The following is a 24,855-nucleotide window of genomic DNA, read 5'->3' as shown; positions in this document are numbered from 1 at the left end:
TTCCTGTCTTCTGAAACGTGAGTGTTACACCAACTCCCTTTCAACTTCCTGTTCGGGCCTGATCTTGAGACAAAGGACTGCAGCTACTTCTCCATGCCTGTCTTTGTTGCTCATACTTGCCTTAAAGGTTCCCCGAAGCTAAGTATATTCTTTCGTGTGTTTCATTTATGATAGTTGTATCTTTAAAGGAAAATCCACCCAAATAGCCAACAGATAATGTTTCTGCTATGATTGTTGAACATGTGTTACTTACACTGCAGTTTTAAGTCTTCTAACTACCTTTTCCCGTGGTTAGAACATGTTTACATGTTTAGTTAATCGTTTATTAAACATCTTTATTTCTGCCAATATTTGGGTGTGTATTGTTAATTTGTGCATTGGATATTGGGATATAACTCTTCCAAAATTCCTCATAAATACCTTGGTCTGTGGGGTGTTTATGGGTGCATTTGGTCTCCAGTAATACTGCTTAGTTAAGTGTCTAATGTACCTGGCCTTTGTGAATATATATTGTATTCACTAGACCACACGGTGGCAGCCATCTTGTGTCTCAGCCATTGATGACCTCAGATGCATGGTCTACAGATATTTAACTGGTTGCATAACCTTTGAAGCAAATCTAATTCTACCCCAAAGCCACGAACCCAAACAGTTGTGGGTATGTTCTGTAAATTAAATTATCTAAATCCTCGAACAATCCATGTTAATTCCAGGTTGTGAGGCACCAAAATACGAAAAAAAGTCAAGGAGGGTGAATACTTTTGCAAGGCGCTGTATGTACATATGCACAAGTATAGGCCCAGCTTTCATCCTTCGCTTTGAAAGCAAAGTACCTGTGATTATTAAACCAAAACATGCTAGAAATTAAACTTAGAATAAATCAAACATGTCAAGCACTACTATAGCACTAATTGTATTGTATTGATATAGTACTACTATCTTTAAACAACCTAGCAACTAAGTTTAATGTGCTTGTCTTTTCCAGTCTCCTTCAATATCTTGTCAGGCAATTGTTCATTTATACTTGACATATTAAAATCATTGCTAATGAACTACACAAGCTCAATATATTTATTCTAGTTTAAATGCAATATAAGAAAATTAGGTCAGGAAACTATTACCACCATTATCATTTCCATGTTGTGCTTGATAAGATTCTCTGACAATGCAAATGAGATTTCTGTCATAAATAGATGGAATTATACATTGATTAATGCATGGATTTACTTCTGAAACAGGAATCTCCATGGATCTGGAGTCATTATCATACAGCACTAGAGAAAACATCTCAAGGGAGTTTAGAAAGTACAGCATACAATAAAAGTATGTTTTTGCCAATAATGTCAGGTTGTTAATACAGTGTGTATCATAGCTAAGCAAAACTGTGCAGACAGGGAGGTCATACAATTACTACTTTATGATCAAGATGAATGTTAGGTGTAAAAATAAACATAGGGCCTCTTATGTGATAAAAAATGAAAAAATCTAAATATCTTTATCGCATCACACAAAGATATTTTGCACAATGAAATAAAACTAGATCTATCCACAGTATATCACACAAGAATCAACACAAAGTGCTTTGGAGTGGGCACCAACACAGAGGCAGCAGGTGGGCAGGAAGGAGGGTAAGTATAGGTTTATTTTTCTATTTAACTGCATCCTAAATATAGTTAGACAAAAAATATTCTCTGCAATACCCCTTTAAGGCCATACTACTTATTCAATAATACTACTTAAAGAGCAAGTCCAGTGTTGCTCTCCGATTCTGTCTTCAAATTTGCCACAGAGAGAGGCTGCACATGCTTAGCGAGTTATGTGCATGAGTCCTTTTCATTAGGAAAGGGCTCCTGCACATAATACACTGGGCATCTTACCTTTCCCTCAGAAACTGGACCGCCTTGCGTGTGCAACGTCTCTCCACAGAATTGCCATAGATACAGTGTGATACTTGGCTTTATAGAAAGATATAACAGCAATATGGGAAAAAAAAAAACACATTCATTTTCATAGATGATTCAAAAACTGTACTTACTATCTTTTTTCCCAAACATTACCTGACAGGTCATACCAAGTTATCAATGATATCTACTTACATTTGTAGGATGGTAGAAGGCAGGCCCCAATGTATTGTCCATGGCAGCTGGATTTTGTCTGACAAGGGAACCATCTGCAATTTCTTCATAGCCAAAGGCTTGTCCAGGCGTTGGAATGGATGGAGCACTGGCATTTGGAAGCTTTTTAACATTGCTTTTTGCTCTCTGTGTGGGTAATGACAAGTGTTAACTTTTTATTAACACTAAAATGAATTTAGTTTTCTTTACCAATAATAATCTCAAGGCTACAATCAACAATGTACAGGCAACAATTGCAGACTACACTTTCAAAGCATGTTAATTTCAACATGACATGCAAAATGTTATTATAAACTTAGAAACAGTTATAATAAGTTATTTCTAAAGTCAGAAACAATGTACAGGGTGGGCCATTTATATGGATACACCTTAATAAAATGGGAATGGTTGGTGATATTAACTTACTGTTTGTGGCACATTAGTATACGTGAGGGGGAAAACTTTTCAAGATGGGTGGTGACCATGGTGGCCATTTTGAAGTCGGCCATTTTGAATCCAACTTTTGTTTTTTCAATAGGAAGAGGGTCATGTGACACATCTAACTTATTGGGAATTTCACAAGAAAAGCAATGATGTGCTTGGTTTTAACGTAACTTTATTCTTTCATGAGTTATTTACAAGTTTCTGACCACTTATAAAATGTGTTCAATGTGCTCTCCATTGTGTTGAATTGTCAATGCAACCCTCTTCTCCCACTCTTCACACACTGATAGCAACACCGCAGGAGAAATGCTAATAGTTGGGATATTTACGGACATGGCGATATCAAATATGTATATAAAATATATTTTTTTAAACTTTTTGGGGGTGAAATAGGGAAAATTTTGGGACAATTATGTTTTAATTGGAGGAGGGGATTTTTCAAATTGTTTTTACTTTATTTTTTACTTTTATTTTTACACTTTCATAGTCCCCATAGGGGACTATTTATAGCAATCATTCGATTGCTAATACTGTTCAGTGCTATGCATAGGGCATAACACTGATCAGTATTATCGGTAATCTTCTGCTCTGGTCTGCTCGATCGCAGACCAGAGCAGAAGACCCGTGGAAGGCAGCGGAGGCAGGTGAGGGGACCTCCGTCTGCCATTCTGGATGATCAGATCGCCGCGGCATCGCTGCATCTAGGGCTCAGTTGGCAAAGGAAGTGGCTTAAAAAGAGCCAAATTAAATGCATGAAAGGTGCTAACTGAATGACCAGACAACAAAGATAAATGAGCTCAGGATTACATCTAGCTGCAGAGGTCATGAAAAATGGTAAACAGACTGGTGAAAGCAAGGATACAATTGGGGTTGATGACAAGTATCAGAGCTTCAGGATAAAACTAAGAGGATTTGAAAGAGCTGGAAAGAAACCTCACAAAACAGCAAGTAAGGATCACATTAAATCAAGAGATAAAAGGGTTTAATATGCCTGTTGTGGGTTTATTATGTGGGCTGCAGCAGCATCCCATTGTTTTTAAGGGGATTCTGCAACACTGTGCACACAGTAGAACTTCCAGTTCTGGACTCTGCTTTGCAGTTATGTCTGTGCGTTAATAGCGCCGATTTCCTACGGTGGTGGCTGCTGCACAAAAAAAATTGTACACTGGGAATTTCTCAAGACGGATATTATGCAGTGAGCATGGGCCCACAATGTTACTTTACATGATGGACTATTGATATTATGTATCAGAAATGTGGATTATCCAATATAGGGAAGAGAGCACTGATACAGCAGTAGTGTCCTCAAGATAGGGCCAGAGGTCATCACGAGAAGACCGGTCAGGGATGCAACAGGCCAGAGGATGGCATAGTAGTTTATTCAGGAAGGGAGACTGTGACAGGTGTAGAGTAACAGGTACCAAACATGTACATTTTGACGATTTATAGCCTCAAAATTTTTGTAAACCTCTGTTTTTTTTAGACATATTGTACTTTATATTAGCGGTAAATTTTTGTTGATACATGAAGCAATTTTTGTGAATAACTCTAAAATATTGTGAAAAATTGGAAAAAACTTTTATTTTCTGTATGTTTGAAACTCTCTACTTGTAAGAGAAATAGTCATGCCAAATAAATTTAGTTATTAATTCACATCCACAACATGTCTACTTTATGATGGAATCATTTGTTAAACATTCTTTTTCCTTTTTTACGACATTAGAAGGCTTATATTATTATGAGCATTTTTTAAAATTTTCTACAAAAGTTTAAAATCAAATTTTTTGGGGGGAAAAATAACATTTTGAATATATATGTATATATATATATATATATACACATATATATCATATATATATATATATATATATATACATGTATATATACATGTATAGATATATGTATATATACGTGTGTGTGTGTGTGTGTGTGTGTGTATATATATTTATTTATTTATTTTATTTATTTTTACTTCTGTACACCAGCTCCTCCCTAGTGTCTAGTGCACAAAAAATGCAGTAACAGGTTTAGGACACTAGGGGGAGCTGTTGTACAACAAAACATCTCCTTTACACACAAAAAGAAAAAAAGTGAAAGTGAAAGTGAAACTAAAGCACGCCGGCGGGCACAGCGTCGGCAGCTCAGGACGGGTAAGGGACACCAGGAGAAGGGGGGACAGGTAAGGGTCACTGGGGTCTCCTAGCAGAGCAGTGTGTGTGTCCCGATGCCTGTGATCGGGACACACAAACTACGCTGCTCAGGTTTTTTTTGTGTGAAACGCTTCCATCAGCTAGTCATAGCGATCGCTGTGAGGGGCCGGGGGGGGGGGGAGGAAACCCCCCTAGGTCCCGAGGCAAGATGGCTGGCGCTGCGGAATGCCGCGAGTAGCGGCCAGTATCTGCATGACGTACATGTACTTCATAGGTCGGGAAAACCTTCCCGGTCATGACATACATGTATGTCATGGGTCAGGAAGGGGTTAAGGACCTTATAGATCATTTCCATAAGGCGTTTACTCTGAAGATGGTATCCAGAGGAAAAGTTCAGGGCCCTACATAAGTGCCCTCTAGGACTTTGAGAAAAACTGGTTTCCAGTATCCCAGACAATACGGGCACTTTATATGGTTACTTTACACCATGGACTATTATTATTATGTATCAGAAATGTGGATTATCCTAGATATGGAAGAGAGCACAGATCTAGCAGTAGTATCGTCGGGAATAGGCCCAGAGGTCATCACCAGAAGACCAGGCCAGAGGATGACATAGTAGTTTATTCAGGAAGGTAGACTGTGACAGGAGTAGAGCAACAGGTACCAAACAATCTGGAGGACAGGGCAGGAGTGTAGTTGGAAAAAAGGCAAATGTCAGGATGTGAGTCAAACACAAAAATCAAATACAAACAAGAATAAGGACAAGCAAACATGAGAGGGCACTTCCACTTTATATAGACAGCCAAGCCTGTCATTATCATGTGGATGCTGGTTGCCTTAAAGGTGTATTGCAGGATTTTTTTTTTATTTGACTATGCTACAGGGGCTGTAAAGTTAGTGTAGTTCATAATATAGTGTCTGTACCTGTGTGTGACGGTTTTCTCACAATTCTTTTGTGATTTTCACCCCAATATTTATTTTTAACAGCATACAAAATGACTGTTGTCTCAGATTTTTCCCAGGTTGCAATGCGGCCGAGACCTGACTCACTAGTCAACTGATGACAGGGAGCCTGTCTGCTTCAATGGGTGGAGCGATCGCTTGGTGGGAAAGAGATCAATCTGCAACTAATGCAACAGCTGTAGGCACCCTGATTGGAAACCACAAGTCTTTTGAATGGATGCAGCTCATTTACGTTTCAATAGGTGGGGTGGCTGATGTGTGGGAGGGAGGAAAATGGAATTATGAGATTTGTAGTCAAAAAAGTAAACTGAAACAGGAAATACCAGTTCACAAAAAGCTAGCCACAGTATTAAGGTAATCTCACAACATAGCCATTTAGCCCCATGACAAGTGCAGATCCTTCCTAAGCATGTCCATTACTGCCTGCCAGGTACGTACTAAAATCACCTTATGGTGGATAACCCCTTTAAAAACAGGACGCTGCTGTGCAAATAGGATAGCAAAACTATGGCCTAAACCAGCAGGGGTGCAGCAAAGAAGCAGGAGCTTCTTGCTGGAACAGGGTCCTGGAACCAACACAGATATATAGTAACACAGATACTTATTTGGACATCCACCTGATTTGATACAACAATTGAAGCCAGGGTAGAATACAATGGAACAGCTATGTTAATATAGTTTAAAGCTAAGCATTACCATCTGACAAATAAGATGAATAATGTTAGCCATAATGAAATCAACTGATTAATGTTAGCCAGAATGAAACTACACCAGCTCTTGCCAAGAATGTACAATATTATAATTAGTTAACGAGAATCCAATAATTGTAACCAATATTTACATTATTAATATAGGAGCTCAGATACGCCCAGGCGTCTTTTTCTACCAAATGATTTAATGCTAAGTATTAAAGCATGGCAGACTGGCTTCTAAACATTGTGTCTAAAGACATCCTTAGCTAATGTTTTTAAAGATAATGAATGTGCAAACAAATATTGCAGCAAGCAATATTATTTCTTTATTGCCATCAAGCAGAAATAGAATAACTGCTACAACATGGGTTCTTACATACAACACCATTTTTCTGATTTACTTCTCGTTGTAATCGCTTGTTTGTAGGCAGAAATGTCAAGAAAATAAACTTACAGTTCTTGGGTACTGAAGCTCCCCTATACAGGTCTTAAAATCTCAAAGGATACAACAACACACCATAGGATAGTAAAGGAGATAGTTGGAGTGATTTGCACAAAATTATAAGGGACAGACTGCTTCATAAATTCGGTGCATTTAGACTGTCTGAAAGTCAGATAATCAAATAAATGCCTGCTATAAGCAAGTGTAAATTCTCACTATGTTTCGATATTTCGAGGCTTTCTTTTTAACATAGTTTCACTTAAACTACATCACCCTTGAGACCATGCCCACTCAAATACCCCTGCACATGCAGATGTAGTAAATTTAAAGCATACCTATTGAGTGAAAAGATTTTTCAAACCCTCATTGGGGTACAACACTCACCTAAACATACACCAAATACCAAATATAAAAAGAGTGGGTTAGGTCAAGCTATAAAAAATTACCAGACCATGTGCAAAAGCCCGAGGTTAGAAAATTCCCCTTATTAATAAACTTTACCCCTAAAACTTCACATTCATTATATGCTAAGGTAAGGTATTAAATGTGAGTCACACAAGTTAAAAGAAGGGGTCCAGTGTGATGTGATTCACATAAGTGAAATACTATCCTGGGTATCAACCCTAGTCAGAGACCTATAATCACTTAATAGCCTGCAGTGTATCACCACACTGAACTGAACTGAGACATTTATTTTCAAGAAAATTTACAACATGTTTATGCTTAAAGGGGTTATCCACCATAAGGTGATTTTAGTACGTACCTGGCAGACAGTAATGGACATGATTAGGAAGGATTTGGGCTTGTCTTGGGGCTAAATGGCTATGTTGTAAGATTACCATAATACTGTGGCTAGCTTTTTGTGAACTGGTATTTCCTCGAGTTTTCTTCTTTACCTACAAATCCCATAATTCCATTTTCCTCCCTCCCACACATCAGCCACCCCACCCATTGAAACATAAATGAGCTTCATCCATTCAAAGACCTGTGGTTTTCAATCAGGGTGCCTACAGCTGTTGCATTAGTTGCAGATTGATCTCTCTACCACCAAGCGATCGCTCCACCCATTGAAGCAGACAGGCTCGCTGTCATCAGCTGACTAGTGAGTCAGGTCTCGGCCGCATTGCAACCTGGGAAAAATCTGAGACAACAGTCATTTTGTATGCTGGTAAAAATAAATATTGGAGTGAAAATCACAGAAGAATTGTGAGAAAACTATCACACACAGGTACAGACACTATATTATGAACTACACTAACTTTACAGCCCCTGTAGCATAGTAAAATAAAATAAAATTCCTGGAATACCCCTTTAATCTATTTTTTTGCAGGAGTTAGGAACGCAATTTTAAATGGCAACTATCACAAAATGTTTTTTTTTGTTAAATCCAATAGAGCACTATAAAATATGATTATTTGTAAATACATTCATTTATTTTTTCCATTGATTTAACTGAAAAATCTCCTGTATAAAACTGGCCACTAAGGGTCCTCACAAAAGAGTCCCATGCTGATCTCTGCCCGTCATTATGTAAAAACCGACGGTGGCAACACTCTGGCCTGGCGGAATACAGGAAGTGAGGGCGGGCTTTAGAAAGCTCTGTGCACGCTCCTGGCCTGTCACTCAGCACAAGTAGAAGCAGAGGGAGTCATTTATTTGCACGCCGCATTGCAGCTGCTCGTCCATCCATCACAGGTACTGCCTGGCGCTATAGCTCTATCCCAGTCAGAGTACACGACTGGCTGAGATTTGTAGTCTCATTATGCAATATGAAAGAGGAGCAGAGGATTATATATATTATTCTCTGCTCCTCTTTTATACTGCATAATGAGACTACAAATCCCAGCCAGTTGTGCATTGCATTTTATATGTATTATTCTCTGCTCCCCTTTCATTTTGCATAAGATATTGTGTGTAGGAGACTATAAATCCCAGCTAGTCATTCATTATGTAGGAGGAGCAGAGGATATATATATATATATATATACATACACACTATACACACTATACACACAAAAAAAGAGGATTGCCGCAGCACACATTGGTCAAAAAAATTGAGGCGCTAAGAGCCTCAATTTTTTTGACCAATGTGTGCTGCTGCAATCCTCTTTTTTTTGTATACTCTGATGCCATGGCAGTGTGCACCCGTGTATTAGGCTGTTGTGCCGGCTATCTTTCTTTTTTCTTGTGTGTACAATTCAGGGGGTAATGGCACCCTGTTTAGCTGTGCACCCCTCCCCCTTTCTCACAGGTGGAGTTTTAAATGGATCCAGCATGTCACCCAGTCAGAGGCTATATGCCCAGCAGAGGTGAGTGGATAGTTGAGTGTTAGGCTCAGAATTTGTGCTAGGTTCCCATCCTAAATGAGGCCACCTCCCCGTGGTGGATGGGGGACACGTTTTGATCAAAAAGTGCGCTAAGAGCCTCAATTTTTTTTACCAATGTGTGCTGCTGCAATCCTCTTTTTTTGTATACTCTGATGCCATGGCAGTGTGCACCCGTGTATTAGGCTGTTGTGCCGGCTATCTTTCTTTTTTCTTGTGTGTACAATTCAGGGGGTAATGGCACCCTGTTTAGCTGTGCACCCCTCCCCCTTTCTCACAGGTGGAGTTTTAAATGGATCCAGCATGTCACCCAGTCAGAGGCTATATGCCCAGCAGAGGTGAGTGGATAGTTGAGTGTTAGGCTCAGAATTTGTGCTAGGTTCCCATCCTAAATGAGGCCACCTCCCCGTGGTGGATGGGGGACACGTTTTGATCAAAAAGTGCGCTAAGAGCCTCAATTTTTTTGACCAATGTGTGCTGCTGCAATCCTCTTTTTTTGTATATATATATATATATATATATATATATATATATATATACAGTCCCAAAGTTAAAGCAGCACTACTTATCCAGTCCAAAGAAATGGTGCCAGCATCTCACTAGACTAGACCAAAGTCCATCCAAGATAGAAACCAAATATAGGCGCAGCACTCCAACAAAAAGGTGATTTAGTGTCTCATGTCAGCATTACAACGTTTCAACTCCTCCTGGAGCCATTTTCAAGCATGCTTGAAAATGGCTCCAGGAGGAGTTGAAACGTTGTAATGCTGACATGAGACATTAAATCACCTATTTGTTGGAGTGCTGCGCCTATATTTGGTTTCTATATACATATATATATCTCATGCAATGCATCACTGGCTGGGATTTGTAGTCTCATTATTCAATATGAAAGAGGAGCAGAGGATAATGTATAAAATCATCTGCTCCTCTATTATATTGCATAAAATAATGTGTGTTGGGGACTACAAATCCCAGCCAGTCTTGCACTGTATATATATATATATATATATATATATATATATATATATATTATCCTCTGCTTCTCTTTCATGCTGCATAAGATATTATTGTAGAAAACTACAAATCACAGCCAGTCGTGCACTGCATTATTTATATATATATATATATATATTCCTCTGCTCCCCTTTCATATTGCATAAGATATTGTGTGTAGGAGACTATAAATCCCAGCTAGTCATGCAATATGTAAGAGGAGCAGAGGATGAGGAGATCCAGAGAGGAAAGGGTTACAGAGCAGCCTGCAGTGATTGGCTCACAGCTCAGTGACACCCAGTGTGGGAGGAAGTTCAGTCATGTAGAGTGAGGGCAGGAGAAAGACATGCCCCCTGCCTGTGAGAAGATGAGTATGGACTGCAACTGATCTAAGCTGTGTTTATTAGAAATATAGGGGCTAAGCACATAAAACGTAGATGTACATGATGAGGGTGAGAAACTGAGTAACACTTAACAGTTTTTTATTATTTGGGGATGATGATAGGTACGCTTTAAGCTGCTTTAATGCTGGTAAAGATGTCTTGTACGAGTTCATGAGATGTGTCCTACAGCTCCTGGGTTCAAGTATAAGCTTATGCTAATACTTACATACATGGTAGGGTTGCCCCTTAATAATAATATACCCTTTTTGGACATCTATCTGTATTTGGCATGTAAAACAATGTTTGTTTAGATTCCATTTCTTCTTTGCCAGATACTGCGTAACTGTCCCTTTTTCATGGTCTATTTCTCAGGCTAAGAAGGGTCTGTTATGACACTTCTTGAGTGCTGCCAGGGCTCTTACTTCCAAGCACTGGGAGACTACCATGGCCCCTCCCCGGGGTGGAGTTTGTGGAGAACTTGAACCATAAAAGTAGGGTGGCGGCAGTGACTGACCTTATAGGGACACAGAGTTTATCTGCTGAGTTGGTATAGTGTATATTCCTTCCCTTCCCCTCCCCTTCCCCTTCCTTTTTTTCACTCTTACTTTTTCTTGCTTAAAGGGGTATTCCAGGCCAAAACTTTTTTTTATATATCAACTGGCTCCGGAAAGTTTAACAGATTTGTAAATTACTTCTATAAAAAAAATCTTAATCCTTCCAATAGTTATTAGCTTCTGAAGTTGAGTTGTTATTTTCTGCCTAACTGCTTTCTGATGACTCACTTCCGGGGAGCTGTGCAGTTCCTATGGGGATATTCTCCCATCATGCACAGCTCCCGGGACGTGACATCATCATTGAGCAGTTAGACAGAAAACTTCAGAAGCTAATAACTATTGGAACAATTAAGATTTTTTAATAGAAGTAATTTACAAATCTGTTTAACTTTCCGGAGCCAGTTGATATATATAAAAAAAAGGTTTTGCCTGGAATACCCCCTTAACTCTCTTTTACTCTTCTTTCTGGTTATTTCTATCACTCTCAATAAGCTGCAGTGTTTCTACTTGTGTATGGGAACGTGTCCTTTAATGGTAAATGTATATGTGACTTTTGTACTTCTACGAAAAATGTATGGCCTTTGTGCTGCCTCGTCAGGGTTTTGACACTATTTGTATGTTATTTTATATTTTATATGTTGGTTTTAACTACATGGATCTTTGATAACCTTATTTTTCTGTCTGTCGCCACTTAAGAGATTTGCATTGAATATAAGATTCCTGATAGAAAGGGAAAAACATCATTATAAACAGATCCTATGGTATCCCATCACCTTTTTTTTTATAACCAGCCCCCCACCCATCAGTAGTAATAAGAATAGAAAGTACTTTTTGGGGTTTTGGAGAGGACCTCTTTGTTCCATCTATATCCATTCCAAGCTGCGGATCATATGCACCAGGTCCAGGCGTAGAGGAGACAGACTCTTGAAAACGCTTTTCTTTGTTCTGGATAGTTTGTCCTCCTTTTACCTTTTCCTGAAAAATATTACCCATGGTTGTTGTAGTGTAACACAAGAATAACAAAACACCACATGCCAGCTGGAACAGCTGCACAGAGGCATCCAAACAAAACAAGATGGTTAATAGCAAGCTGCAACCAAGCTTGTAATTGTTAAAATAAATATGCTATTCAGTATAATATATTCAGTATAAGAACACAGAGCACTTTTAAAGAACTTGCTAGCAGCCTAATTGTCTCATTTGTAAATGTGACGAGGTTGCACAACACTATAAATGTAAATATTTTTCCTTCTTAAAAAGTGGATGTAATAAAAAAATATAATTGGGCTATATATACTAGAGCAGAAAACTGAAATGTTGCATTAGCCTGGAAAATGTGCATATTCCTACCAGAAAATTATAGAAATCACAAGTTACAATTTTACTTCTGAAATCGAAGCAAACATTAAATTATAATATACTATCATTAAATTACCTGCAATACTGTATGTGGCCAGTGTATTGTAACAATTACAACCCCAGACCTACCCATAACACCCCACAGCTCTGAACCCCAAATCCTGCAACAGGTTACTCATAAATTCAGCTATTTTACAATATGTACACTATGAGGCTATCAGACATTAATGTCTAGTAGGGGGTCCCAGTTCTAAATTGTTGCACTAATATATGTTATATACAATAACCAAAAATGACAAAGTACTGAAAAATCGACCCTGCCATGATTTATTTTCTTTTTGCAGCCAGATTGTAAGGCCACACTTACACGGCAGAATTTCTGGCCAGAAAAGTTCCGGCCAGACATCCCACAGCCGGCAGGCGCCGGCAAAAAAAGCCGACGCTAGGACCATTCGGAAGTGTGCCACCTCCATAGACATGTTCATTCTTTCTGCCGAGTCCGGAAATTGAATATCCACTGCAGATGTTTCCCAAATTCTGCTGTGTGCACGGTGCAAAATGATTCATTTTAAATCAATGGGAATCTGTTGTAACGGAGTTTCTGAGCGGACTTTTTTCATTTGTTGTGTACCTCCGATTCTAAACAACTTTCCATAACTCAACAGGCAAATAAGTGAATATTAGAATGTTTGGGTCTATTATTATCAGAGAAGAATGCTTCCTTCTACCAGTACAGCAGAGTGGATATCAACTTTCAGCTTCACTAAAAGATCTAGTTAAAGTTGGCTATGGAACTCAATGGAGGGGAGTGGAGGAGGATGGAGGAGACACAGTTTTTTGTAAATTAAATCTTATTACTTTATTATGCAACAATTTTTCTCATTTAAAAAACAACCATCTTTAACCCCTTAAAGGGGTACTCCGGTGAAAACCTTTTATCTTTTAAATCAACTGGTGGCAGAAAGTTAAACATATTTGTAAATTACTTCTATTAAAAATCTTAATCCTTCCTGTACTTATTAGCTGCTTAATACTACAGAGGAAATTATTTTCTTTTTTAAATGCTCTCTGATGACATCACGAGCACAGTTCTCTCTGCTGACATTATTATAATAATAATAATGCTTTATTTATTGTTTTCCTTAGAGGGATTTGAACCCAAGTCCCCAGCACAGCAAGGCAGCAGTGCTAACCACTGAGCCACCATGCTGCCCTTAGCATACATCTGCTATGCATCTGCTATGCATGGTTGCTAAAATGGACAGAGATGTCAGCAGAGAGCACTGTGCTCGTGATGTCATCAGTGTTCCAAAAAGAAAGGAATTTCCTCTGTAGCATTCAGCAGCTAATAAGTACTGGAAGGATTAAGATTTTTTAATAGAAGTAATTTACAAATATATTTAACTTTCTGCCACCAGTTGATTTAAAAGAAAAAAGGTTTTCACCGGCGTACCCCTTTAAGGACGCAGCTCATTTTCACCTTAAGGACGCAGCCCTTTTTTGCAATTCTGACCACTGTCACTTTAGGCATTAATAATTCCGGGATGCTTTTACTTTTCATTCTGATTCCAAGTTTTTTCGTGACATATTCTACTTTATGTTATTGGTAAATTTTAATCGATACTTGCATCATTTCTTGGTGAAAAAATTTCAAAATTTGATGAAAAATTAGAAAATTGTGTTTTTTTTACTTTGAAACTCTCTGCTTATAAGGAAAATGGACATCCCAAATAAATTATATAGTGATTCAATATGTCTACTTTATGTTGGCATCATAAAGTTGACATGTTTTTACTTTTGGGAGACATCAGAGGGCTTCAAAGTTCAGCAGCAATTTTCCAATTTTTCACAAAATCTTCAAAATCTGAATTTTTCAGGGACCAGTTCTGTTTTGAAGTGGATTTGAGGGGCCTTCATATTAGAAATACCCCATAAATTACCCCCATTATAAAAACTGCACCCCTCAAAGTATTCAAAATGACATTCAGTAAGTGTATAGGAATAGCAGCAAGTGAAGGAGAAAATTCTAAATCTTCATTTTTTACACTCGAATGTTCTTGTGGACCCAGTTTTTGAATTTTTACAAGGGGCTAAAATTTGTAACCCAATTTCTCTTGAGTAAGGTAATATGTGTATGTGAAGTGCTCTGTGGGTGCACTAGAGGGCTCAGAAGGGAAGGAGCGACAATGGGATTTTGGAGAGTGAGTTTTTCTGAAATGGTTTTTGGAGGACATGTCAAATTTAGGAAGCCCTTATGGTGCCAGAAAAGCAAAAAAAAAAAAACCACTGGCATACTATTTTGGAAACTACACCCCTCAAGGAACGTAACAAGGGGTACAGTGAGCCTTAACACCCCACAGGTCTTTGGCGACTTTTTACAAGGGGTAATAGGATAAAATGTCCCCCAAAATTGGTAACCCCATCTCTTCTGAGTATGGAAATACCCCATGTATAGACGTCAAGTGCACTGCTGGCGCACTACAATGCTCAGAAGAGGAGGAGTCACATTTGGCTTTTGGAAAGCAAATTTTGCTGAAATGGTTTTTGGGGGGCATGTAACATTTAAAAAGCCCCTATGGTGCCAGAGCAGCAAAGTAAAACCCACATGGCATACTATTTTGGAAACTACACCTCTCAAGGAACGTAACAAGGGGTACAGTGAGCCTTAAAACCCCACAGTTGTTTGACGACTTTTCGTTAAAGTCGGATGTGTAAATGAAAAGTTTTTTTTTTTACTAAAATGCTGTTTTTTCCCCAAATTTTACATTTTTGCAAGGGGTAATAGGAGAAAATGTCCCCCAAAATTTGTAACCCCATTTCTTCTGAGTATGGAAATACCCCATGTGTGGACGTCAAGTGCTCTGCTGGCGCACTACAATGGTCAGAAGAGAAGGAGCGCCATTGAGCTTTTAGAGAAAGAATTTGGTTGGAATAGAAGTCGAGGGCCATGTGCGTTTACAAAGCCCCCCTTGGTGACCCCATTTTGGAAACTACACCCCTCACAGAATTTAATAAGGGGTGCAGTGGGCATTTACACCCAACTGGCATTTGACAGATCTTTGGAACAATGGGCTGTACAAATGAAAAATTACATTTTTCATTTTCATGGACCACTGTTCCAAAAATCTGTCAGACACCTGTTGGGCGTAAATGCTCACTGCCCCCCTTATTACATTACATGAGGGGTGTAGTTTCCAAAATGTGGTCACATGTGGGGGAGGGGTCCATTGTTCTGGCACTATGGGGGCTTTGTAAACACACGTGGCCTTCAATTCCAAACAAATTTTCTCTCCAAAAGCCCAATAGCACTCCTTCACTTCTGAGCATTGTAGTTCCCCCGCAGAGCACTTTACATCCACATATGGGGTATGTTCTCACTCAGAAGAAATGCGGTTACAATTTTTTTTTCCTATTTTCCCTTGTGAAAATGAAAAATTTTGGGTAACACCAGCATTTTAGTAAAAAATTTTTATTTTTTTTTTCATTTTCCCATCCAACTTTAACGAAAATTCGTCAAACACCTGTGGGGTGTTAAGGCTCGCTATCACCCTTGTTACGTTCCATGATTTTTTGCGTTAAATGTCAGAACCGCTGTAAAATCAGCCACCCCTGTGCAAATCACCAATTTAGGCCTCAAATATACATGGTGCGCTCACATATAGGGTATTTCCGTACTCAGGAGAATTTGCGTTACAAATTTTGGGGGTCTTTTTTTCCTTTTACCTCTTGTGAAAATAAAAAGTATGGGCAACACCAGCATGTTAGTGTAATTTTTTTTATTTTTTTTTACACTAACAGGCTGGTGTAGACCCCAACTTTTCCTTTTATAAGGGGTAGAAAAAGTCCCCCAAAATTTGTAGTGCAATTGCTCCCGAGTACGGAAAAAACCCATATGTGGCCCTAAACTGTTTACTTGAAATACGACAGGGCTCCGAAGTGAGAGAGCGCCATGGGCATTTGAAGACTAAATTAGGGATTGCATAGGGGTGGACATAGGGGCATTCTATGCCAGTGATTCCCAAACAGGGTGCCTCCAGCTGTTTCTAAACTCCCAGCATGCCTGGCAGTCAGTGACTGTCCGGAAATGCTGGAAGTTGTTGTTTTGCAACAGCTGGAGGCTCCGTTTTGGAAACACTACCGTGCGATATGTTTTTCATTTTCATTGGGGTGGACAGTGTAAGGGGGTGCATATGTCTCCAAACTGTAGCCCTTCAGATGTTTCTAGGCAACTACTCACCGGCTTCCGCAGTCTGTACCAGGGAGCCACACGTCATCGCCGCCCGCCGCTGCCAGCGCCGCCACCGGTCAGGCTACAGTTCCCCCGTTCTGCCCGGATTGCCGTGGGCAGAACCAAACTTTAATCCCTCCGCCCCCGATCTGCTATTGGTCGGTTGCTTCTGACCGACCAATAGCAGGGATAGGAATGGTGCCACCCCTGCCCCCTCCTCCTATCCCTTCAGGGGGACCAGGAGTGTCTTGAACACCCCCTATCCCCCTTATTTTCTGGGTCACCGGAGACCCGTATGACCCGAAATCGCCAAAAAATCGCTGGTCTGAATTGAATCGTCTCAGGACTCCCCTCGGCGATGTGACGGGATGCCTGCTGAATGATTTCAGCAGGCATCCCGGTCCGGTCCCCGACCGGCTAGTGGCGGATACCGGAATTTCCACGGGCGTACCCATATGCCCTACGTCCTTAAGAACTCAGGATGCAGGGCGTATGCATATGCCCTGCGTCCTGAAGAGGTTAGGTAACCAAAGATTGAATACTTTCGTGTTTATATCCACAGGCTAAAATCAGTTATAAAGTAATGTGTCTCACGGCAAAGAGTTTGGTACAATTCAATCCAATTTAGCCAGTTCTACAATCCAATTTAGCCTTAGCCAGCTAACTACATTAGCAACACAAATATCTCCTATCCTGAGGATTAGTTACAATGTATCAGTGCTAGTTAAATATATCAGCCCAGAGTCCAGTCTGTTTAGGACCCATTCCCATAATATTTTTGGGGAATGTTGTCAATATAAGTCTGCATAAGGTAGGTTAACAGATACCACAGTGTACCTGTAGCAAGCCACTGACTTTGACACACTAAATCTAATCTAGATCCAACATGTATGGTTTATGCCAAATTTTATAAATATTCAGCGAATGTTAAGGTCATATGTAGCCTGCATCATCAATATCTGCTGCTTCATTTGCCACAAATCAATACAATAGGGAAAATCAGCCAATATTTTCTGATAAAACCACACTATACTGGTTTTAAAAATTAATTCCAAAATGTCAGAAAATGTTAATAAAAACTACCAACATACAGTACTAGACTAATTTCTGTGGAATTGTATAGGTAAACAATCAGCCATGATACACTACAATATTACCATACACTGAGATATAACAGTTGTGTGGATTTTAGCCTGAAATATTAAAGTGGCATTAAAATGGCAATTTGTGTAGCAATCAGAATGATATTAGAAGGGCAGATGGTTTACAAGCAGCTCACAAGCTCTGAGGGCTTCTACAGACAGGAGTCGTGTGACACCGACTTGTGCGTTCATTCCCTTTAACGTTTCCAGATATCTCTGTTTTCATTTGGATAATATCTACTTCAATATTCATTTTACCTTTACATTAAAGATGTCATAGTGTCCTGGTCCAGGTGCAGCAGAAATTGTCTGCGGGGCATTAAAAGTGAAATCTCGACTTGCTACTGATAAAAAGGGGGCATAGCCTGCTAAAGGAAAGATAGAAAGGTTAAAATAGTAAACACAAGTGAAGAATATGACAAATGAACAGGGCATATAAAACAAAAAGAGAACAGAAGATGCTTTGAATGTTTTCTGGGAAATAAATCAGTATATTTTATACATTTTACAAAAATAATGTATACAGTAGATTCATGTTATGCATGGCAAAGGTGCTTACTAAACAGCTGAAGTCTACAGTTTACAGCCACAATTTCACATGACTCTGTTTTATATCCAGTACTTCAGAATTATTCTATGGGGCATTTCCAAAGGACATACCGTATTTATCGGCGTATAACACGCACTGGCGTATAACACGCACCCCCATTTTAATAGGGAAATTTAAGTAAAAAAAAAATACATATAAGATAAATGACAGACTAAATGCCATATCATCCCTCTAACTTTGATTTTGCCTGAACTTCAGTTTGGTCCCCCCTTCCCGTGCCACATCATTCCTCCCCTTTTACCAGCCCGTGTGCAACATTTACACCCCCCCCCCCCCTTACCCTCTCATCATTCCCCACTGTCTTATCATTCCCCCACCCCTCTCTTATCATGCCCCCCTCTCATCATGCCCCCTTCTCACCATGCCCCCTCTCATCATGCCCTCTTCTCGACATGCCCCCTCTCACCATGCCCCCTTCTCATCATGCCCTCCTCTCATCATGCCCTCTTCTCACCATGCCCCCTCTCACCATGCCCCCTTCTCACCATGCCCCCTTCTCACCATGACCCTTCTCACCATGCCCCCTCTCATCATGCCCCCTTCTCACCATGCCCCCTTTTCACCATGCCCCCTCTCATCATGCCCTCTTCTCACCATGCCCCCTCTCATCATGCCCTCTTCTCACCATGCCCCCTCTCATCATGCCCTCTTCTCACCATGCCCCCTCTCATCATGCCCCCTTCTCACCATGCCCCCTCACATCATGCCCCTCTCACCATGCCCCCTCTCATCATGCCCCTCTCACCATGCCCCTCTCACCATGCCCCCTTCTCACCATGCCCCTCTCACCATGCCCCCTCTCATCATGCCCCCCTCTCATCTTGCCCCTTTCTCATCATGCCCCCTCTCATTATGCCCCCTTCTCATCATGCCCCCTTCTCACCATGCCCCCTTCTCACCATGCCCCCTTCTCACCATGCCCCCTTCTCATCATGCCCCCTTCTCACCATGCCCCCTTCTCATCATGCCCCCTCTCATCTTGCCCCTTCTCATCATGCCCCCTCTCATCATGCCCCCTTCTCATCATGCCCCCTTCTCACCATGCCCCCCTCACATCATGCCCCCCTCACATCATGCCCCCTTTTCATCATCCCCTTTCCCTCCGTTTTTGATATATACATTTTTCCCATCTTCCTTACTTAGCCGCGCTCGGCAGGCCAGGTCCGGTGTCGGGTCTTGCGGGCTGCGGTCAGTGAAGCTGGATGAGTGACGTACTCTGCCGGCTGCAAAGCATCAGGGACGTCACTCATCATTCGCTGCATTCGCCGCTGGTCAGTGTGGTCGCCGCTGGCAGCCCAACCGCAGCCACCTTAGAATAGTCACAGCGGCAGCAGCATTGCATGAGGGACGTCCCTGATCTTGTGCAGCGGAGCTAGCAGAGGACATCACTCATCCGGCTTCACTGACCGCAGCCGACACCGGACCTGGCCTGCCGAGCGCGGCTAGGTAACGAAGATAAAAAAAACAATACAATAAAAAGCAGAGGGGAAAAGAAGGAAAATGTAAAGGGGGAACCGCGCGCTGGTCACTGATTTAAAGTGGCCGCGGCCAGGCTGCTAATCCTTAACAAGCAGCCGCTGCTGCGGCCACTTTAAATCAGTGACAAAAAGATTTTTCGGTGTATAACACGCAGGCAGACTTTTTGCCTTGAATTTAAGTTTTAAAAGTGCGTGTTATACGCCGATAAATACGGTATAAATCATACCTCTCCCCTTGCTCACATTGTTTGAGCTCCCAGCAGGAGAAAGTAGGTGTTCCCCAGCAGGCGTGACGTAATTGAAGCCTGAGAGAGCTTGTGCCTCGCCATGCCCCGCACACACTTCATGAGTTTGGTCTACTGCCAGGCTGGGAGGAGACCAAATTAACCATTTGACTTGCGCAGGAAACAAAACAGAGCCACCTAGTGGCCATTTTTTCAATCACATTAAAAACATATAAAGGGTGAGAATTTTAACAGCAAGTAAACAGCAAAGTGTCTTATAATAACATAAGGAACAATATATTAAAAGTTTAGTTTGGTGACAGGTACTATTTAAAGGAAAATTGACAGCCTGTTCACCCACACTAAACCCAATACACAGGGTTATAATGTGGGTGAACAGGAGTCCAATGAGGGGTCACTTACTTAAATTTGTCCAGTAGGTTCTGAGATATGTCCCCCCAGAAGATCCTCTGCTGAATCTAGGGGGCCTTGCTTTGTGACTCCAGTTCACTAGGATGTGAATGAATATGTAAATTGAGCCGGTGAAGCCCCGCTCCCTGCGATTAACTGAATTCAGCAGAGAATCTTCCGGGGGACATATCTCAGGACCTACTGGACATATTTAAGAAAGTGACCCCTTGTTGGACTCCTGTTCACCCGCACTATAACTGAGCGTATTGGTTTTAGTGTGGGTGAAGAGGCTGACAGTTTTCCTTTAAGGAGGACAGATTTAAATTGATTGCATCAGTTTATGGGCATAAGCTTGGGAAGCATATATAAAGTATGTCACCAAATATATTCCCCAAAGATATGTATATGTAATGTCTGCAACTGAATTCCATTATAAAATAAAATACAGTGACCCCTCGACCTACGATGGCCTCGACATACGATAATTTCAACATGCGATGGCCTCTCAGAGGCCATCGCATGTTGAAGGCAGCATTCAACATACGATGCTTTTTTATGTTGGGCCATCGCATAAATGGCTATCTGGTAGCGCTGACTGCTTCAGCTGCCGCCGGATAGCCGTTTACGGTGCCCGTGAGCTTCGGTGATGGTCACTCACCTGTCCTCTGGGCTCCGGCATGTCCTCTTCGGGATCCCTGCATCATCGGCGCTCTCCATCTACGTCATCACGACGCTGCGCATGCTGTCCCGTCATCCAATAGGAGCGGTGTGCGTAGCGACGTGATGGCGGCGACGGAGAGCGCGGATGCCGGGGAAGCAGAGGCTTTCCCGGAGTGTCGGGGACACCTCGGGGACGCGGAGACAGCGATGGATGGCGACATCGGTGACGAGTGGTGATGGTCCGGAGCGGTGGGGACAGGTGAGTACAACTTCCTCTAACAGTGGTCTACAACCTGCGGACCTCCAGATGTTGCAAAACAACAACACCCAGCATGCCCGGACAGCCAACGGCTGTCCGGGCATGCTGGGTGTTGTAGTTTTGCAACATCTGGAGGTCCGCAGGTTGTAGACCACTGTCCTATACTTTACATTGCATGGATCCCTCAACATGCGATGGTTTCAACAAACAATGGTCTGTTTGGAATGGATTACCATCGTATGTTGAGGGACCACTGTATAGTAGACTTGCTGGATCCCTTGTAAGGAAAAGCATTGTCGAGGTGCTATTTGTTTTAGTGATTATGGGGGAGATTCATCAAAACTGGTGCAGAGAAAAAGTTGCCCAGTTGCCCATAGCAACCAATCAGATTGCTTCTTTAATTTTTGAAAAGGCCTCTAAAAAATAAAAGAAGCGATCTGATTGGTTGCTATGGGCAACTAGTCAACTTTTCCTCAGCACAGGTCTTAATGACTCTCCCCCAATATTGTTGCAGGTGTATACACAGGGAAGTACCGGCAAATTGTTCACAAATGTGATACAGTCATAACAGAATTGAACAGAATCCATCAATTGATTTGTCATATTTTTCATGAACATCCTGGTTTCCCTGTATCATCTGTTTCACCGGACTAATCTCTGTCAGGCAGTATAGTATGAGTTATCAATAGTCATTTGTATGTAAGGCATCGCATCCATTTTAACTTATCACCAGCAGACTATTTACATTATGTATTGCACAGCTGCACTGTGGTTAATGCTACTAGAAACGTTGGGTCCAAATTACAGATGAATAAAACACCGATTCAGCCATTCATTGCCATAGTATACAGGGATCCCCAATGGACTACAGACCAAATCATGGCTGCTTGTGACTCATCTTGTATTTATAAGAGAACACAAAAAGCTAAAGTGCAAGATAAACATTATAGCAATTGTTTTATTTAGGCACTTACGGTAGTTTTACACAGACCTCGACCTTCTGGTCCTATGAAATTGAACTTTAAAAATGTACTGAACCATATGGGGACCTAAATGAGTATTCCAGGATTTTTTTATTCAGCCTTTGAGCCCATGATGGCAAGTTATAATACTGTATTTTCTTCTATTACCTCTCTGCACCACTTTGTCTCCTTTTCATGCACAGGACCCACACCCAGGGGTACTGTAGTGTAAGTCTTTTTATTTTACTATTGTCTATTGACCTTTCCCAGCATTCCATGCGGCCAGAGACAATATGTCATTAGTTAAATGGTCTCCATGGAGAGTGGCTATGCTGCAGTGGTTGGGTAGATAGCAGGGTGGGAGTAATGCTACCCACCTCCCCAATGCAAGCATAGCCATGCCCCTGGTGACCATGTGACTTATGACATATTTTCTCTTGCACTACAAAACTTCCGGGTGTAGATCCCGTTCATAAAGACAGAACAAAGCAACCGGACCGACTAAACCCTTTCAGGTCCTACCTCTGTACAGTTCACAATAGCAGATAACAGTCTTTTCTTCACCTCCCCCTCTATTTCACAAGCGCCATGAGTAAACCACTTTTCATTTGCAAAGCCCCATACACTTTCTGGCGCAGACTTAAATTGCATCGGCATGCGGTTTTTACAGACAATATTGGACACAGTTCAGACTAGGGGAAGACTTGCGACATAAGGCACACATCCGTATCCTGTTCATAGGATGCCAAAAGTTGTAGTAGCGGGGTGTGGTGAGGGCAGATGTTGTTACCCTAGGGGCAGATGGCATTAACTCCTTGTATTCGTGATGCCAGGGCGTCCTAAAACCACCCGAAGGTATACCGCTGGATCCTGGGCTAGGCACAGGGACAATAAAGACTCCGACGCCAAGTTACGGACAACGGTAGCTTTACTGAGGGTAGACAGTTGATAAAGTCTATACAGTTCAGCCAGGGCCCAAGGAGGTGACCAGTGACGCAGAGACCTTAAGGGCTTGCTGGGACTTGTAGTAGGACTGGACAATTGAATGCAGACCACGCTGACTTGACAGATGACAGGGGCTGACTTGACTTGACTCAAAGCTGTGACTTTAGCTTTCTTGAATTGATGGTGACTGCAGGACTTGAGTTTGAGGCCTCCAACACTCTGGACACACACACTAGGCACGACTGCACTGGACCTCAGCAGGAAGCAAGAGCTAACAGCGAAGAGACAAGCTAGCTCCACCCAGGGCTTATATGGGGGAGACTAGCAGGGAGCCCATTGGTCACTCTTGGGATCACCTGGTCACTGGTCCCTCCTGGGTAACAATCACATGACATAACTCTTAAGGATACAACACATTTCATAAAACAATACTGTACACTGCAGAACATATGTACAGGGGGGAAACAGGTGCAGAGGGCCCTGAGGACACTGAAGGAGGCTGCCTGACAGGGAAGCAAGGGTACGGGGCAACATCTCCCGTACTGGGCCACCACATCATCATGGGTAAAAAGGTGAATGCAGTTTCTGTGGTCACGATACTGACTTCCTCATGTCTTCTATGAACATCTTAATACTAACCTGGTTTGTGCATTTTGTCAGAATAGACCTCATAGGATCCTGGGCCCACATTTTCCTGAGTGCTGCCCACAGTGACAACAAGCGATCGGGGGGCACGATCATACATCTTGCCTTTTATAGAATAAACACCTAAGGATTAATACATTGTCATGGGTTAAAACCATGTTACAGGGTGCAATACAATATAGACTTCACAAATCGAATTCGATATTCTTTACTTTAATAACATTAGAAAAACAGGTCCAACAGAACCAACAAAGGATACCTGTGTACAGGAAGAAGGGGGCAGTTGCCTGAAGCAGCCATTCAGATTACTTCTTTCCCTTTTAAAAAACGCCTCTGAAAAATAAAGTCTGTTTGGTTGCTTTGGGCAACTGCGTCATTGTTTCTCTGCACATATTTTGATAAATCTGTTCAAAAGGGGCAAAAGGGCGAGATGGAAGCAAACGCTCATAGCAACCAATCAGATTCCATATTTTTCATCTTATTCCATACTCTTAAGCGATACTTATTTCCAGGAAAGCTGGAACAAGAAAGGTTTATCAATCTTGTCTGTTTATATAGAGATATGACATAACACATACATTACTGTAACTTCAGTAATACATGGAATCTGATAACATTTACACTGCAGGTTTAGGTCAGGGCCAGGACTGTTAAAGGGGTACTCCGGTGAAATTTTTTTTTTTTTTAACTCAACTGGTGCCAGAAAGTTAAACAGATTTGTAAATTGCTTCTATTAAAAAATCTTAATCCTTCCTGTACTTATCAGCTGCTGATTGCTACAGAGGAAATTCTTTTCTTTTTGAAACACAGAGCTCTCTGCTGACATCACGAGCACAGTGCTCTCTGCTGACATCTCTGTCCATTTTA

The 24,855-nt window shown here is 41.3% G+C and overlaps 1 protein-coding gene across 7 annotated transcripts in view; it reads right to left on the bottom strand.

Annotated features, from left to right (window-relative positions):
• The window catches only part of STPG2 (sperm tail PG-rich repeat containing 2), a 677,454-nt gene that overhangs the window by 647,100 nt on the left and 5,499 nt on the right, over window positions 1–24,855 (bottom strand). For all 7 annotated transcript variants that reach the window (XR_008891455.1, XM_056567193.1, XM_056567176.1 and 4 more), the window contains exons 2-5: window positions 23,983–24,111; window positions 18,053–18,162; window positions 11,894–12,040; window positions 2,097–2,261 (exon numbers count right to left, since the gene is read on the bottom strand). Coding sequence is in view for 6 of the 7 variants with exons in the window: in XM_056567193.1 (XP_056423168.1) it covers window positions 2,097–2,261; window positions 11,894–12,040; window positions 18,053–18,162; window positions 23,983–24,088 (528 nt within the window). In the remaining variant the exon portion in view is untranslated. The remainder of the gene's footprint in view (window positions 1–2,096; window positions 2,262–11,893; window positions 12,041–18,052; window positions 18,163–23,982; window positions 24,112–24,855) is intronic.

Source organism: Hyla sarda, chromosome 1, assembly GCF_029499605.1.
Source record: "Hyla sarda isolate aHylSar1 chromosome 1, aHylSar1.hap1, whole genome shotgun sequence".
Lineage (NCBI taxonomy): Eukaryota > Metazoa > Chordata > Amphibia > Anura > Hylidae > Hyla > Hyla sarda.
This window is presented reverse-complemented; position numbering and strand designations above follow the sequence as displayed.